The sequence below is a fragment of the Cinclus cinclus genome, chromosome 3, assembly GCF_963662255.1.
Source record: "Cinclus cinclus chromosome 3, bCinCin1.1, whole genome shotgun sequence".
Lineage (NCBI taxonomy): Eukaryota > Metazoa > Chordata > Aves > Passeriformes > Cinclidae > Cinclus > Cinclus cinclus.
The window spans coordinates 5964898-5983924 of NC_085048.1; the positions used below are offsets into that span (position 1 = coordinate 5964898).

At 47.7% G+C, this 19027-nt stretch overlaps 1 protein-coding gene across 1 annotated transcript in view; it reads right to left on the minus strand.

Annotated features, from left to right (window-relative positions):
* Positions 1 to 1433: 1433 nt before the first annotated feature.
* The window catches only part of TNFRSF21 (TNF receptor superfamily member 21), a 33836-nt gene continuing 16242 nt past the window's right edge, over positions 1434 to 19027 (minus strand). Inside the window, exons 4-7 of the mRNA XM_062488427.1 lie at positions 12025 to 12290; positions 5820 to 5873; positions 3038 to 3257; positions 1434 to 2154 (exon numbers count right to left, since the gene is read on the minus strand). Coding sequence (XP_062344411.1) covers positions 1925 to 2154; positions 3038 to 3257; positions 5820 to 5873; positions 12025 to 12290 — 770 coding nt within the window. The 3' untranslated portion in view covers positions 1434 to 1924. The remainder of the gene's footprint in view (positions 2155 to 3037; positions 3258 to 5819; positions 5874 to 12024; positions 12291 to 19027) is intronic.

A 19027-nucleotide genomic window follows, 5' to 3' on the forward strand; every position in this document is an offset into this window, starting at 1 on the left:
GGAAAACTCCACCCCAGAGTTCCAAATAAAGGCTCTTGCTATTTCTCACTGTATTTCATCTGTGCGTGCGTTGAGAAGTTTCAATCGTGTACCTATGTATAGTTCTGCACCAGCAATTTCCAGTGCCAGCCAGAACGAAAACACAGCACCCTCGGTAACAGAAATCACTCTGGAGCCAAGTAAACAAAATGACAGTCTTATAAACCAGAAGCATTTGTCCTGTTAAGGATTCAATTCGTAGACAGAGTAACAAGGGATGAGTTATTTGGAAGTGTAGACTGTAAGAACATGGGTAATGCAACAGGGACAGAAACGCTGTGACTGTAAGACCTTTGCTCAAGAGTGACTCAGCACAGCAGCTGCTTCCTGGAAAATTAATACTTCAGCCTTCCCAAAATGCCCACAAAGCCTTTGAGAGCTTGCAAAAACCAATCCTGGAAGCCCCATCAGCCATCTGATCTGTCACTGCTATGGGGACCAGCACAGGGTGGGCACCTGCAGAAAGCTCCAGCAGCGACCCTGGGGACCCAAGGCAGTGCTACCAACAGAAAGCAATCACGTTTTGGCCTCAAAGCTACCTCCTCACAACCCCCAAACTCCAAATTCCCCCTCGTCACCACAGGCACCCCAAGCATGCCCCTGCCCCAACCCAGGTGTCCCCCGAGCAGAGGCAGCTGTTAAGGAGGTTAACACGGAATCATGTCAAGTAACAAACACCTAGTTTATTAATAAATTAGTACACTGGAAGGCAATTTTTCAATTCATTCCCCTCTTCCCCCCCCCTCCCCAATCCCTTCCCCCGGGGGCAGCTCTTGCCACCCTCATACCATTATTTTTTCAAATTGAGCGTAGTACAGACTGTTCGTTATGGGAGCATAATAATCGCAAATATAATCAGACAGACTTCTTACGATGCAGCTTTTTGTCCCCCACACCCCCCACCCCCGACCTCTTTTAATAAAAAGTGAAGTGTGATTTGAATAGACTATTGAGACCACATAAGGTCTTTGGAGAACTTATCGGCCACGTCTGTATAAAAAAAACAAGAGACACGAGTGTAAAAGCATAGCTTGGTTTAAGTCTTACAGCACGAGGAGAGCGGGACCACCGGTGGCCTTCACCTCCCCACGTCCAGCACTGGCTCCCTTCAGGGCCCTACCATTCCCACACGTGGCAAGGCAGGATAACTCCTTACATTCGACAAAGGAGGCAAAGGACCTTTCCACTGCCTCGAAGGTTGGTGGGGCTTGACCCTTCTCCTTGTGGTTTAAGCGCTTCTGCTGTAGCGTAATAGGAGCGCGATGCGTTGTCCAGGTGAAAACCATACAATAAATAACCGTGCTAGTAAAATCTCAGCAATGGATATGAGCCAAACAAGAGTACATTAAAAAAATAAGTCAGCTCAGGTGGGAAGCTTAGCTGCGTTAAGAGACAGCAACCAGCAACAATTGGGGTGGGATTTTTGCGCGATTTTGCCATTTACCGCCCCGAGGCAAAGGGAGCTGGTGGGAGATGGTCACTCCGAGCAACAGCTTTGACAGCAGAAGGGGGTTACAGAGCAATCCCCAATTTGATGTGTTAGATTACACCAGATTTGTGGTCTTTTAGTTCATTAACTGCGGTTTTGAATTTTTTTGTTTTCTCTGTTTTTTTAAAGTGCACTGGCTGATCTGATTGGAATGAGAACAGAGAGAAGAGAGGCTCGGGGAGGGGGCAGAGGGTGCAAAGACTTGGACTGAGCGATAGAGTTACAGTGGAGGGGTGCAACGTTGGCAAACTGCACCCCCTCCAAAAACCAAGGACACCTCAATGAAAATACTGGCCGTATACTCTACAACAAATCCCGCCTGCGTATTGTTGGTCATCTTAACAAGTGCCAAGCTAGCTCTAGCAGATATTCAGAGAGCGTGCGGTGACCCAGTGCCTACAGTAAATCGGGAAGGTGGCTATAGACAGAGTCCAGGAGGGTCTGGCTGGCTTCCTGGCTCTTGACTCCAGCAATCTCAAATAGCCTGTCCAGCTTGTCTTCGGCCTGCGGGATCTCCTCGATCACATGGAGCTCCTCAGGGTTGAGGATGTGCAGCATGTCATCAAAGATGGGCTGCAGGTCGCACGGGTCCAAGCGCACCTGGCGCAGGACGGTGTCCTTCTTTTCTGTAGGAGAAAAGAGGATTGTCAAGAAACTCCTCAAGAAATCTCTGCTAAGCAGGGCTTGTTGTCAGTCCATCCCCTGGTGCCACCTCTGGAGAGGGACATGCCACAAGAACTGAGGGAAAAGGTAGAGGGTGACAAGTGATGGGGAGAACACTGAGAAGGCAGGGCTGCCAAGGCACCAGCCACGATTCTGCAAGAGCAAACACAGCATTTGTAAATGCTGAATGGCCAGTTTGGAAAAGTGAGGGCAGGTGGTGAGCCAAAAAAGCTGAATTCTGCTCTTTTAGATTGTTTTTGTTGGGTCAGCTTTATTTTCACACTCAAGTATAAATTTGGTACATTGACTGAGCTCAGTGTTTCACCTGCATCAGAAGTTAAAAGATGATTAAATGCAGCAAGTTAAATGCAGTAAATCAAAAACCCTAAAACAAGGGGGGGGGGGGGTGACTAATGGTACTTTACATCTGCAGCAAAGAGGACCAAGAATGAAAAAAAAAATTAAAAAACCCAAAGCAAAAATCAGTCTGGAAATCATGTTCTCTGGTTTCATCTCATGCAAAAATGCACAGGCCAATGCAAGAGCTAAAAGTCAAGAGAAACACTCCCCCAAACACACAGGGATGCTACAACTTCCCTGGTAGGACTTCAAAGAGTTGAAAGCCTTTAAAAATGTTTTTTTGTCTCAAATCTTTATCATCTTTGCTAACAGGATATTCTGGTCAGGAATGAGGATGTGATAAGCGTATCCTGGAGAGGCAGTTTTCCCAGTTATTTACTTTACTGATACCGTGTGTTGGGCAGCTCTACCACGTGTGCTGACCACATGAGACATACCATGGTGTCCCTTCTGTCCTCCCCCTCTGCCCTGGGCTGATTTTGGTACCTTTGGTTATAAAAGAGCCTGTCCGGCTGAGCGCAGAGGAGCCGCTGGAGGTGGAGTCGCAGCGCAGGAGAGGCTCGGCTTCGTCGACAAAGAAACATTTCTTCTCTGAAGGAGAGGGCTCCACGGTGAGCACGGCTGCCTCTGGGGGCTTGGGGCTGGGCGTGGGCACGGGGCTCACTGGGCTGGGGCTCACCGGCAGCGCCAGCTTGTCACCTTCCAGCTTTGGAGGAAGGAAAGAGGGAAAATTAACTGGGGGCATGCTACGCAACGGGTAGCAACCTGAACCCACCAGCACCCTGGCTTCCAAAACATTCCAGCCCACTTTCAGTAAGAGGTGACCTGTTCTGCTGGCCCACAGCAGGCACAGGAGATGACCTGGGGTGAACATCAGCACTGGCTTTTGGCACATCAGACAGGAGCAATAACACAACCCATGCCCTTCGGACACCTGGTAGGAGCAACCACTGCACCAGGATGGCACGTGCAATCTCAGCAGAGCATTTTAGCTGGGTTTTCCTTCTCACTCAGTTGATTAAAACCTAAAGCACAGCTTTTGGGGACAAGAGGTGATGATGCCCAAAACCTGCTCCACACTTGGTTGCTAAAAGCAAAGCACAGCCTGGCTCCACAGTTCCAACCTGCGCCAAGGCAGCAGGGCGAGGGCTGTGAGACCCTTCAGTGATCCCCAGTGCAGCACATGGCTCTGACCAGCTCTATGGACCACCTCCACATCAAATTAATGAATTATTTGCCCCATCTCACCCTTGCTCCCATGAACATCCCCTTAAAGCCTGATAGAAAAGTCCATCCCATCAGACTCCAAGTTCAGAGCAAGGAAGGACAGGCAGGAGCTGGCACTGACCACAGTGTCACCCAAGTGCCTTTGCTTTCTCCTGTCCTGATGTGAGCCAAGGGCAAATGCTCAGCTTCACAGTTCCGAAGACATCAGGAGCAGCAAGCACTGCTGGGAAGCACTGCACCGGAAAGCAGCACCGTTTGACAAGTGACAGGTGACAAGTGACAGATGAAATGGCCTCAAGTTGTGCCAGGGGAGACTGAGTATTAGGAAAAAAATATTCACCAGAAGTGTGGTCAGGAATTATAATAGGCTGTCCAGGGAAGTGGTGAAATCACCACCCCTGGAGGGATTAAAAAAAAACGTGTGGATGTGGCAGTTGGGAACATGGTTTAGTGGTGGATTTGGCACTGTTGGGTTAAGGACTGGACTTGATAATCTTAAATGTTATTTCCAACAATTCCATGATTCTATGAATTTGGGTGCTGGTATGAACCTGCTTCCTAATTTGACTGTACTCTGCATGTTTCTTCTTGAAACTCCTTCCTACCTCCAAGACAGCAGCCAACATTATCTACCCTCCTCCGCCTCTCAACATCCTCTCAGGGTACAAATCTCAAGCAGAGCATTTCTAGTTCCTATCCCTGCATGAATGAGACGCCTGGGCCAGCATCCTCACATCCCTGGCTGGCAGCTTGGGCACTTCTGCAGGTCACCAGATCCCTCTAAACAGGTTATTTTAAGGGTTATCCAATATTTAACCTTTTCCCTCAACCTTGCATCCCTGCTTGACCTGCCAGGCAAAAGAATTGCAAGTCCTACGCCCATGCAATTCCCTCTCCCAACAGTATTTCACAACCCTGTTTTCTCCTACAGAGGGAAGATCAGGCTATTCCTGCTAACAGGCTTTTGCCTACAACCCAGGGATAAAATGCAAAATTTGGATTAAAGGCTGTGGGCAAGGGTGCTGCTGAGCCACCTCCGCGCCAGCATGGATGTGCCTGAACATTCCTCATCCGTGTCGAGGAATTCGCCACCCACAAATCACATGTCTGCTGGGACGCCCATTAGTTCACATTAAATTAACATTGAAGCCTGTTCCTGGTAGAATAAAAGGGGTTTTTTTTCTCCCCTCATTGAAAATAAACAGGGGAGGATTTGTTCTAGCTCAGTGCATTACACAATAAGCATGTTAAAAATAAAAGTCCGCTTTAATTTTTAATTAAAAGAATCTGCCTTCTCCTCTGAAACTCCCTTTCCAGTACAGCTCGTCATGGAGAATCAGCTATGGCCACTAAGGGGGAATACAAAGGGAACGACCAGGACAGCAGCTGGCTACTTTCCAAACTGTAATATGCTCTGATACCCCCTTAAAAAATAACACAGGCCTTAGGGTTTAGTTTTCCTTTGTGCAGCTCATCTACCTAATATCCAACCACAAACCCACCTACCAACTCCCAAGAAGGAGCCTGATGACTAAGCAACAATCGACCAAGGGAGGGCAGGGAGCAGACAAGTGGCCCAGCTCTGTCTTCCCAGAACCAATTCATACCCATTTTGAGTTTAATTAAACAACTGCTAAAACATGCTAGGAAAGACAAAATCACCCAAGGTTATTTGACTGTAGCTGTCCTGGGAGCCCAAAGCTTTCCAAATAACCGAACAAGCTTGAGGCAAAGCAAACAGGATGCTTGGATGTGTGTTAATGTTTAAACCACAGGAAGAAAGCAACTGGGAATGAGGGCTTTGAAAGACCAGGGAATGCAAAAGGTTGCTGCGAGGTGAAACTTGTGGAATAGGTGTAAAAACACACTATTCATAGCCTGTGACTCACTGCCTTGAAACCATCTTGCCCATTCCTATTTTTATGAACGGCAGTAATTGAGAGAAACCAAGGCTGGCTGGGGGAAAAAAAAAAAAAAAAAACCAAACACACAAAACCCTCTTGCAACCCTTTTGCCTTTCCAGAGTCGTGGGATTTCTCACCTTTACATCCTCGTTGCTGGGCTCCTGCGGCTGCCACTGGGGCTGCATCTGCACCTGCAAAAAGAGACACGTGGAACACTGTTAGATGCACAGTCCAGCATGGAAACCAAAGGCACTGCAGTTGCTTTGTCACATCAGCAGCTTCCTACAACCCATCAGAGGTGCGCTGCCAGGCACTTTTTTAGTCTTTTTGAGCACTGCACCAAGGACTTTTCAATGTCAAAAAATATTTCTAAAAAAAACCCTAAAAGCTCCTGTGTACTTGCAGCCCCTTTAGACTGCAGTTCAAGCACCAGCATCCTCTTGGATCCCAATGCATCTGGGAGGGTGCTCTAAGCAGCTCAGGGTGTTTGAAGGCCCTTTCTAAACGGAAGAAAAGGGGACAGAAGGGGGTAGGAGCAGTAGAAGGCATAGGCTTGGCTTTGTTTTCTTTCACAGCTGCTCTCACTAGCTCTGTTTGAATGGGCTGGTCCCATTTGCTGCCTCTGTTTTACAGTACTGCAATAAAAGCTTAGCTCAGACAAACAGAAACTGCAGCTGCTGTGCTAATATTAGGAAGGAGCAGCAGCGGGCACTAAAAAACCATCCTTCCCTCAGGCCATGCTTCCCAGCAATTCCTCCTGCCTCAAGCAGGCGGGCACAAAAGTGGGTGTTGGGCTGGCTGAGCACCCTCCGGGATGTGGGGGGAATAAATTTAACATCGAGGCAGCCTCTTCCCAGATTCCCTGCCAGGAGATAACACCCGACTGACACCAGCCCTTATTCTCAGGTCTCTTATGCCTCCGTAGGGAATGCGGCAGGAAAAGCCCTGGCACGTGGAGCAGGGTGGGCTGGGCAGCAGCCTGGCACAGGAGATGCTGCAGGCAGAGTGGTGCTCCTGTGGAATGCTCTTGCTGTGGACCCCACAGGGATAGGGAGGATCCCTGTGGATCAGCAGCTTCATGGTGCACACACAGGGTGTTTGGGATCCACTGGCAAGGCCGCGAGGTCTCAGAGGTGTCAGAGAAGGGCAGTGATGGTGTGCGGTGCTGCAGAGCAGGAGGCATGTCCCCTGCCAGCATGGGAAGACCATGAGAGTGCTGGGGTGGGAAAGCCCAAATTTCCTCTCTGTGCCCTTCACCTCACACGTGTGGTTTCAGGAAAATGCTTGACCCATCTCTGTGGTGCCTCTTCCCTCAACATAAGGCAGCCCTGGGGAAGAGCTGGTCAAATCAAGCCTCACACAACTCAGGATGGGCAATGCTGGGTCTGGGGAGGGTTTAGATGCCACAACCAAAACTGCAGCCACCCACGGAGGAAACAGCTCTTCCCCATCAGCCCTGCCCTGGCTATCTGTGGGCCGAGTGCTTGTCAAGTAGATGTTGTCTCCAGGAGAGCCTCTGGTGGCTTCTCCTTTCTGTGGATTTGCCCACTTGCTTTTTCAAATCAAACCATAACGAAGGGGTGATGAAACCCCGATGAAGAGGTTTCAAACCAAATTACAGGCTGAGTTAGTCAATACTGAGTTTGGCTAGCAGAAGAAACCATCTTCTAGTTTCCTCTTATGCTCCCAAACCCATTACACTGCAGAGACTCAGGAGATGTGACCACCACAGCAGGGAAACCTCAATACCACTGCATATATGAAGTTTATATTTTCATTTATGTTATTTCTCTTTGCATTACTTTATGAATTAGAACATTTTGTTTATTGCACATTCTCCAGCATAGTTCAAACCCAACCTCAGTTTGCTGAAAATCAAGTCATGGCTTAGAGCAAACTTGGAGTCATGCCCATACCAGCAAAACCCAGCCAGCCCTACGCCTTCCCCAGGGGTCTGGCCACTTCACCTCACAGCTTTGTGCCTCAAATAAAACCTGATACAAGTCCAGAAGGCAATCCCTGGCTGCCTGGGCACTTCCCAGCCCTCAGAGCACAGACCCTCTAGCTGGGAAATCCATCCAACAGCTTTACTCTCACTCCACTGCTGGCAGGTGAACACAGCACAAAATTAATTCCTAATTACTGGGCCCAGCCCAGTCCTGCATTGAAGAAAAGGAAGTGAAGGGGATGGGTGGGAGCTGACAGGGGCTGAGTTTGAGGAACTGCTGCTCCAGGCTCTTGACTACCCCCCTCAGGGTTTTGACTTGTGAAAGAGCAAGCAAGGGACCCGCCAAGCACTGCCACAACCACGTGGGGTTGCTTTCACATCCTCTTCTCCTCTGAAATACCCCAAAACCCCACAGCTTAACCTCACACCAGCCCCAGCCTTGACACATCTGCTGACTCATGGGATTACACACAGCATGAAAATAGCCACAAAACTAAACCTTACTGGGCTTGAGGCTGTAGCCTTCCCCTCTCCACTTTCAACATCTCCCTTATTCATGGTTTGGGTTTGTTTTTAGCTTTGCTGAGGCTGCGCTGCTGAATGCCCTGAGTGAGGCTGTTTGCTTCCCTTCTATCCAGCCCCTGAAATATTTCAGCCGCGGCCAGCAGAGCCATAAATAAAACGATAAGAGCTTAAAGCACTGCTCACAGCAGGACACTCAGGGGAGCCAATACGGCTTGGCTGTGCCAGCTCCACCCCAGGCCAGCCCAGGTGAGCGCAGAGCCCCTTGGTAGCTGCAAGATGCTGTTATGCACCACACCAAAAAAAAAAAAAAAAAAAAAAAAAAAAAAAAAAAAAAAAACCTCATTACCCAGTGGATATGGGTAAAAATCGTTTTTTCTGATTTTAATCCCAAAAATGGAGAATTGCAGTTTGCTGGGCTGGCAGGGAGAAACCTCTACTTTCTTCCCCTCCACTCTTTCCCCTATTTTTGTTGTCAGCACCACTTATTTGGGATGTGCCTGTGCTTGCTAAGCAGTGCTCAGGCTTGCCACTGTCAGGCAAACCAGCCTGCAAAGCCATAGATTGTGCAAACCTTGAGTCCAACAAACATTCGTGGCAAGGGCCAGGCTTTAGCAGGAGCCCTGTGAGTTAAATGCACCCCTAAAAACCTACCCACAGCTTCTGCATTCATTGTATTTTCTGGCTCAGCTGCAAAAAAACCCAAGTAAAATGATTCAGAGGGCTAATCTCGGTTTAACCTAAATTCATCCAGTGCCATGCAAAACCAGCATAATCTCCCACAGCTGAAAAAGCAGGCAAGTCTGCAGTGGAGCTGTTCCTTGCCTGAAGGAAAAATATTCCTGCCTCATGCTGTAACACACCAGAGACTCCCATTAATTCCCCTATTCTGATCAGGGGTTGTAAATATTTGGATTTCAGAGCTGCAGAGGGAACAGGGAGCTACAAGAGAGAGCAGCTTTGCCTCCACAGGTTTTACAAGTTGAAGGCAGACACCAGATAAAGGATTTAAGAAAAGGATGCAGTAGTAGGTGCAATGAAATGCGTTTAGGGTACTGATTTGCCATCTGAGAACTACAGCTTTCAATAACAATTTTTACCCATGACTTGGGGGTGTCAGTGCTTACGACACAGGGATCATGCAGAGAGATGGGGAAACTCCATTTTGCATCCAGGGATGCTGGGCAGAGCCAAAAGCATCCCAGACAGCACAGCCACCCATGCATCCATCCATCCTGGGCTCATGTAGGACACACCAGCACGCACTGGAGACTCACTGCTGGCTCAGGTCACCCTAAAGGCTTTGTGCTGACACTTGGACTCACAAAATGGTTTGGGTTGGAAAGGATCTTAAAGCCCATCTTGTTCCAACACCCTGCCAGGAGTAGGGACACCTTCCTCTAGGTCAGATTGTTCCAAGCCCTGTCCAACCTGGCTTTAACATTTACAGGGATGGGACATCTACAACCTCTCTGGGCAACAGCCTCAAGGAGGATGCGTGCATTTGCATTGCTTATGAGAGTTCCTCACTCCCCCTGCAGCACCAAAACCCTTTTTTTTCCCCTGCTTTGGGTTTCTTGTTTTTATTTTTTTGCAAGACTCCTTCTGCAGGGCTGGACAGCACAGCACCCACTTTTGCCACCAACAGGGTGACCCATCCCTCAGGATCAAACCACTCTGGTGCAGAAACTGCCCTGATTTATTTGTGTTTGGATAGACAAATTATTCTCTGATTCAGAGTCAAACCTCAATTAGCTCTAATTAAAGGCCTTCCAACCAGTACATTAAAAAAAAAAAAAAAAAAAAAAAAACAAAGATCAATCTCCATGCCTGCTCCTGGCACCAAACTCTTAGCTTCCTGGACTGCTGTGATGATGATAAGCCACCAGCACAATTCTCCAGGGATTTGGTCTCCCATGCACAAACTGCTTCTCCATTCCCTCCAGGGCTGTTTTATCACCACCCACATTGACAGCACAGGAGCCAGCAGAGGGAGAGGAGGCAGACAGGTTCCAGCAGGTAGCACCTCACAGAAACACAGTGTGCTGCTGTGCTGGATCTGTATCCCAGGGTGCTGCCAGGCTGTAACATCCCACACAGCTCCAGGATCTCCAGGACAGGGCAATGGACAGCTCCTAAGGTTGATCATGAGGGATGCTCATCTGAAAAAGCCCAATCAGATGAATGGGGAAAGATGATGGGACAGCTTCGGTGAATTTGTTAAAAAACAACTACTTTGCTGAAACAAGCCAAATTTTTCATGGGGACTCAAGCCACCTGCTCAAAAGATCAACAACCCAATTATACTCATTTCTAGAAAAACAAGTGAAACTGATGGGGAACCACCCCAGGGTCCAGGTGTGCTGGACACTGGAAAAGACAACACTGTTTTAAAGAACAAAGAGACACAGGAAAGCTGTTTGGGAAGTCCAGGAGACTTGCATACAGTTATCCTTGTGATTTGGGTTTGCACATTCTCTGAAACATCTGTTTGCTGTATTTTCAGAATTGTGGACACAGCTTGCGGTTACTCCACCATTGTCAATCCTCCACCCTGACCAGTCACCCCATATACCCTGCTCCTGGAGCCACCACTTGCATTCTGTACTATTTGATAAGCACAACCTGATGGTCTTGGCCAGAAGAGCCAGGGGCAATCAGCACTGCCCAGCCCAAGTCTGTTAATTACATGTGGTGCTGAGGAACGAGCCCCATGTTTGTTTTATCCAATGTCCTTGCCCAGAGCTTTGTCACAGTATTCAAAGTAAAAGCAGTAACTACAAGGACACAGGTTACTACCTGCTCCAGGACAGCAAGAGGACAACATGTCCTTCTGGGATGCTGCACATGCCAGAAACTTTAATTCATATGTGCAAAACTGCAATTTTCTCTGCCTCTCTTCCTAAACATAGCTTTGTCTTGGGTTTTTTAATTTTATTTTTTCCAAGTTGTGATAGTCAAAGCAGGATTTGGGAATCCCCTGCCCTGACAAATGCTCTACTTCAGAAGCTCCACCATGAGTGAAGGTCCACCTTGCCAGGTCCCCACCAAGGGCACAGAGAGGTCTGCAAGCACCCACCTCCTTCCCTTTGGGTTTGTTTCAGTGCAAAGGCAATGGGAAATGTTTCACCAACCAGTTTAGGGGAAAAAGCCATGTCTCAACCACCCCCCCATCTCCATTTACATGTTGTCCCACTGGCTTCTATGTACAGCAAAAGCTCCACTTTACAACCACCTTTACAAACACTTCTAGCAGATCACCAAATTATCAGAGCCAAAAAAATGAATGAATGAAATAAGGCAGCGGTGGCCAAAACAAAACTGCAAAGGTGACTGAAGCATCTCCTGATGACTTACACCCAGCTGAGAACCTACTGCAGGATTTTCTGCAGCAATTTATTTATTCCCCCAAAATATGGGACAGTTTAAGACCAGAGCTGCCAAAAAGAGCAACGACTCTGGAGGACTGCATGGCTCCCCCATGGCACCACTCACTGTCTTGGAGGAAGCAACACTTAGTGTTCAAGGGTCCTTGACCCTTCTCACAATTCTGTGGCATTTGAGAGCAAATTTAAAGGGGGATGCTTTTTTCTCCATGTCCCTGGTATGAGGGCTCAGGTGCCAGATCCTCCTGGTGATCTTCAAAGACGTATGCAAAACACATGGGACTCCAGAGCCCATCAAAACTCTGATTGCGATTACAGCAAATGCTGGCAAAGTCTTGCTCAAAAGCAATGCACAGCTTCAACACAACCCCCAAGGAGCTCCATGAAGAGAGAGAGCTACTTGACCAGGATCTAAGCTAATGGCTACAGCCGTGTCCCGGCTCCACCACATCCCAGGACGGGCAGCGAAGCCCAGCCCAGCGTTACCGGCGCGGTGTCCTCCATGAGGCCGCGGATCTTCTCCACCACGTCGTTGCGGCGGTGCTGGCGGAGCGCGCTGATGAGCTGGGCCAGGCTGGCCTCGGGCCCGCGGATGGTCCAGTGCTGCAGGGCGGCGTAGGCGCGCTCGTGGTCGGCCGCGTAGCCGTTGGAGAAAGCCGCCACCTCCCGCTCGCTGGCGTTGCACAGGAACTGGTAGATGTCCTTCCACTGGCTCCCCACCTGCGCCGCCACCAGCTTGAGGATGTCGATGCCTGAGGGGCAGAGAAGCCGCAGGTGAGGCAGGAGGGTCTGTGGACATCAGGTCTAGCAAAGCTGCTCTCATCCCTAAACTGCCACGCTTTGCCTTTCTTGGGTAGGTCTTTGAGATTTTGTTGTAACTATTATTATTGCTTTAACACCTTTTATGAGTTCGGGCTGCAGGGAAGCAGCACCCATAACATGCTCAAAAGCTGCTATGTAAAGGGTGATAGACTCATCAGTTAATGCGACACATTCTAAAACCAATAATTTAACTGTAAAATCTCCTGAACTCTTTGGCACAGGAAGGCCCTGGGTACTCAGCCACCACATGGCTGCAGGAACAGGGCAGAACAGCACGTGCTCACCTATATGCCTGCACTGCAGCCACTGCCTTGAGAGATGGATTAAGAGGTGAGTCACCAAAGCACCTCTATAAAGATTAGTATTTCCATAAGAAGCACATAGAGCAGCTAGGATTGCATTCAGAGCCATTTCTAGTGCAGACAGATGGGATGACTCAGTCATGGGGTGGGAGACACTGAGCCAGGTGAGCACTGGGTGAATGGAAGATCTGGTAGGAAACTAGAGAGCAAAAAGGCAGCTTCCTCCAGAAAAGCACTGGAGACATTCTGGCTCAAGACAGTGAGGGTTTTTGCTGTGTAGGGCAGGGAGCAATGCAAACACCACACTTATCCTTGAGTCTACTACAGGTCAGGAGTTAAAGATTCAAATAAAGCCATATCTCCTCCAAAATAACTAATTAACCCTGTTTTATCAAGCTGAGCAACACCTTGTTTCAAATAGCAACATGAAGGGTCAGCAACTTTGAGTTGCAAAGAGAGACTTACTTTTTCCAGAGAGATAACCACACCTTGGGTTTCCTCCCAAGCCAGTGTGCCCCCCTGACTACAGGGAGCACTTTTCTTTCCCTCTGCAGGCACAATAGCAAAAATAGCTGCTTACAGAATAATATCACAGCTGGGGTTTTTCCAGCAGGTCTAAATTTAACACTTTCTAAAGCAGTTTAGATCAAATCTCCCAACTTTCAGTTGCACCTTCAGTCCACAGCTCTCGTACAGCCAAATATATACATTTTTAAAAAAATCAATAGCAACTATACAGACTAATACAAGTATCCTTTTTTATACATGTGCATGTATATATACACACAGAAACATGGCACACAGTTTTGTATCTATTATAAAGCTGTGTGTACATATATGTATATGGCCTAGACAACAGGTGCCCACCAAAGCTGTTCCATACCCGCCCTCCTCAGCTGGACAGGGGACAGAAAATATAACAATATATAACAAAAGGCTCATGGGTTGAGATATAGGCAGGGAAAGATCCCTCACCAGTGACTGTCACTGGCAAACCAGACTCAGCTTGGGGAAATTAGTTTGACTTTTTGCTAATCAAAGCAGAATAAGGTAATGGGGAAATAAAAACTAAATCACTTCCCACCCACCTCTCTTTTCCCAGGTTTAACTTCACTCCTGAGTTCTCTTTCTCCTCCCCTCAGCAGTGCAGGGGGACAGAGAATGGGATCTGTGGTCAGTCCATCACACGTTGTCACTGCTGCTCCCTTCTCCTGAGGGGGATGAATCCTCACACTCCTCCCCTTGCTCCAGCATGGGTCCCTTCCACAGGTCCTGCCAGCAAACTTGCTCCAGCGTGGCCTCCTCTCTCCCCCTCCTTCTTCACTGGCTCTGGTGTCTGAAGACCTGTTGCTCTCACATGTTCTCACTCCTCTCTCTACTGGCTGAAGTTATCAGCTTTTTTTTTTTGCCCCTCCTTTTAAATCTGTTGTCCCAGAGGCACTCCCCACCATTCCTGATGGGCTCAACCTTGGACAGTGGTGGGTCCATCCTAGAGCTGGCTGGCACTGGCTCCCTTGAACATGGGTGAAACTTCTGGCAGCTTCTTGCAGGACCATCCCTGTAGGTCCCTGCTACCAAAACCTGACCATACAAACCCAATATAATTTACACACACATCTCTGTATCAGGCTGAAAGTATCCATTCAGCCTGATATACTTTTATATGTATTTGTGTATATCTGTGTCCATATTATACATACTTTACATATATAGGTACATATGCTTATATAAAAAGAAGTATATAAAAGACTATAAAGCCTCACAAAGATATTTTTGACCAAACCTCTTCTCACTTAAGGAAAGCTTATCAAATCTGCTAAATATAGACTTTGGTTTTTGCTTCCAAAACTAGATAACGCAGCCATGAGCCCACAGTTCTTGGAGCATTCACAGACAGTGCTAAACCTGCTCTAAATCAGGAACACCAAAGTGCAAACCACATTTGGTATTTCCCTGCCCTCCTCCCACCACAACTACTGCACCTCCCCCCCCAGCTGTTTACAGACACGTGTTTGTACCATCTCACATGGAGTTGTGAGAGCTGGGGAGAGATTTTTCTTTTACCAGAAAAGCCAACCACAGGGCTTGGTTCTAACTATGGAGAAAAGGCTGTGAACCTGCTATTGGGATTTATTCTGGGGTTACTGATGTGACTCAGCTCATCAGATACTGGTGCACATTGCACCACAACAGAGCAGCAGGAATTAAGCCTGGTGTCATTAATGCTTCCCATTACTCAGATGAAGACCCAGTGGCCCTCAGTTCAAGGGACTGAGCTGTGTGCTTCCAGGCAAATCCCAAATTCCCCCCCTCCACGACTTCGCATCCAGGCTGGCTGTGCAGAAGCACATGCAGCCCAGACCATGCTGGCAGCCAAGCCCTTGTGCATTCTGATACCACATACCCAGGTTGGGGAGAAGCCCAAATGACATCTCAGGTTTGAAGTCAGGTCCTTTAAAGCAGAAAACCCAACTGTTTTTTGCATAAAAGCAGTAAAGTGCCTGATTTATGCAGCACTGCTCAATTTTATCACTCAATCCAGGGGATGAAAGAAATAAGAATCTGTGAGTACAAGGGCATAAAAAGCTCTGCAAGGCTTGTGCACCAAGGTAATGACAGCAATGCGAAGAGGGATGAGCATGTGTGGTGCTGCCTATTATATATCTATATATAGATATGTATGGATAACGACTTATGCACTGAGATATATATATAGAGTATTTAAGTCATTATCTCACTGTATAAATCTTTAAGAGCTTCCTTACTCTCATATTCAGCAATTATTTTTTGCTAGGTTTATAGGTTTATATATATATATATATACACACACACACACACACAGAGAGGGAGAGAGATAATGCTACCCATTTTTTAATGTACACACATACACATCAAGTGAGCAGCATTGAGTCTCCCTGCCAGTGCTGCCCTGCAGTGACACAATGAATTATGGCTGTGTGGGAGTTTTGCCCACACCCACTCCCATGCACATCAAACACACAGAAGCATTAAAACATAATCTGCCAGTTTATGACCCCCATGTGGCACATCTAGTCAGCCCAGAAAAGAAAAAACCCATATACTACCTGCTCCCATGTATGCATTTAATGCTGACAAATCCCAGGGTTTACAACTGCTGTACTGGTGAGAGAAGTTTTCAGCTGCTCCCAACTTGATTTGCACCGGTTTTATGTGGCAGCACGACATTTATGTCCAAATGTTCTCACTCAGGATTTATGACAAAGCGTTCAAGCTTCTACTGACATTTTCAAGCTTAGTATATTTAATCTCACTGTTCAATAAATTGGGCCCATAAACATGTTTATATTCCTTGGCAATAAGGTCCCTGGGCACGAGAACACACCAGGCAGCACAGGACTTAATAGTGCGTAATAATCTTTAGAGAACAAATGTTCCATTAAAAATGAATTTGGAAATGTCTACCTTAATACTGTAAGAACCTTAAACTCATTTTCTTGCAACTATTAAATGAATTTAAGGCCCATATGTTCGCTACATCCACTACAATATTGTGCAAACAAAACCCAGAGAGATATGAAGAGATGTAGACAAGAGTGCAGATTTGGCTCCAGTCAGTAACAAAAACATTGCTCCCTCTGTTCTTAAAAAATAAGATTAAAACCACTACATGACAAGCTGTGGCTGCACACTGCCAAGTATTACTGCTCACACTAAAACAAAACGGTAATGCTTACAATAAGCTTATCATCCTACTACTTCAATATTTCCAGAAGTCCTACAAGTTACTCAGCAGAGCACTAACAAGTTCTGGAACATCCTGTTAGGATGGAAAGGTGCCTACAAAAATCCCAGCAATAAAAATCAAAGCTCCACCATAGGTCCTGGATCTTCTCCCATTTGGACTTTCTCCCACCATGTGCCCATCTGCACACCAGGGATGGAGATGGTGTTCAAAGACCTCCAGACCACAGCAATCCCAAGTAAAATGGCCAAGCTCAGCAGAGATGGTGCTTTAACCCATACATTTCATGCTTCCCATGTGAGGCTGGTCACAGCCATGTTGCTGTTATGCTAAAAAGCTGCTGCAAGCTTGGCAAAGCCTGAATCATCCTCCTTTTTTATCACAGGCCACAGGAACAGCCTGGGAGAGCTGTCGCCATCCTGCTGCTGAAGTGGGAGACAGCTCCACCCCTCTTCATCATCATGTCAGGAACCATCACCACTAACCACCCAGCTTTGCTCATGCCTCCAACAATGGAATTAAAGAGGAACACCACGGCTGCATCTGGCTGAGCTGTGTTTTCAGTTGTGTTTTCCATGGTCAGCCCAGAACAGGCAAGGACAAATCTTGGAAGGATCCAGGACATCCTGAGCAGGTGGCATTTCAGTTGGTTATCTTAACACTGCAAGTCTCTAAATGCTATGCTGGGCCACACCACTTATCACACCACTACCCCATTAAATTTTAAGGTGGGGATAACCCCACCTTCAAGCCAGGACAAGGCCAAGATGCTGTGCACAGGCCAGTGAGAAGCCCAAGGAAGCACACACACATGGGAACACAGGCACAACCAGGCACATCTACAGCTAGGGCAAACTGGAACAAATGGAGACAAGTCTGGAAATGGATAAATGCCTCCAGAGTGGTACAAGCAAACACAAGTCCTGCCTCTCCAGAAAGGTCCTCCCATTCAGCTCCAGGAAGGAAGACCTTCCTGGAGAAGCAGGGCCTCCACTTCTCTACAGCCCCCTGTCAGGTATTTGTAGAGACTGATAAGGTTCCCCCTGAGCCTCTTCTCCAGGCTAAACATCCCCATCTCCCTCAGCCACTCCTCCTCAGACTTGTGCTCCAGCCCCTTCACACCTGCTTCATTGCCCTTCTCTGGACACTGCTCACCTCTGTCTCAACCTCCCCATAAACACGATTTCAGTTTATTCAGTGACTTCCACTTGCTTGTTTTGAATCTGGTTCAAGATTTTTCCCACCCACTTCCTATTCCTTCAGATGTGCCCCACCCCACTGCGGTGTGGTTTGAAGTAGACAGAGACATCAGTCCTTCCACGTCACCAAGCTGGTCATCAAACACGCACTTGGGACTCGGCTGAGCTTTAATGCTTGTTCTGGACAAGCCTCACTGGTCTCCCAGGCCGTGCTATTTGCAGGTTGGACACAGACCCAGTTCTTCAGCATCATTTGGCCTCAAGCAGGGCAAGGAGCCAGTGCAGTGTGGGGCTGGCATGCTCACATACAGCACCTGCAAGGCACCATTTCTATTCTCTGCCATTATTTTTCCACATCTTCAAGCAAACTCAAGCGCAAGAGGAGGAGCTGCCCTACATCCAGCAGCAGATGCAGGGAAGTCAAACCACAGCCACAGAGGTGCTGAGGCTCCTTTCTCTCCCCACCCTTTCACACTGTCATTTGTTTTCATTCTCAGAGCTCAAGTCAAGCAACATTTTTCACAAGAGTGCTCCTCAAGAAAATGCACCTTTAAGGGGAAACCTCGTGCTCAGAGCCCCTCCAAGCCATGCGTCCTTTCACCCCACCAGAAATGAAGGGACACAGTGCACAGAAAAGGATTAACACAACATCAGTTCAAGTTTTATAGGTGCCTTATACAGCTGGGAAGGAAATTTTAGGAGATCTCCCAGGACCTATGGCATATACAGTCCCACAGAGTGAGCAACTCAGCAGCCCAGGGTTCCAGAGACAGCCTCACGAAAGGCTGGATTTCAGGAAACTCCATGCTCCAGCCTTTCATCACCAGGGATGAGGTCCCACCAGCTCACCCATGACACTTGGGGAAACTGACCTCCACCATCCCAGTACCAATCTGAGCTCCCACCACTTACATACAGAGGTATTCCAGAGATGGGAATCCTAATCTGTGCAGCACATGCTGTGACAAATCCTGACTGTGACAGGCAGGCTGGATGAAGCATCACAGATAAGAGAGCACAGCCCAAGGGCACACACTAGTCAGACAGAAAAAACAGTGATGCAGCCCAACCCTCCCCTACACCCAGATAAAAGCTCCAAATCACTGCAAAGCCAGCTCTACTCCTGAGCTCAGCCCACCTCCCTCCTCCAAATATCCTCCTGACTCATGTGAAACACAGCCACAGCAGCCTATTTTTATGTCTCAGCACACACTGAGAGCCTGTACAAGAGAGCCAGGACATGCCATATCCACACTCCAGCTGACAAGATACCACAGCCCAACAAACCAGCACTTAGAAATTCCAAGTGTGCAACACAAATACTTTTCCAAAATGCAAAGGTTTCACCAATTGCTGCCAAAAAGGGAAAGTTATTGGAAACTCAATTCCTCCCCCTACCACTAAAAATATACTTCAGGTCCTAAATAAGGAAGTTTGGGAAG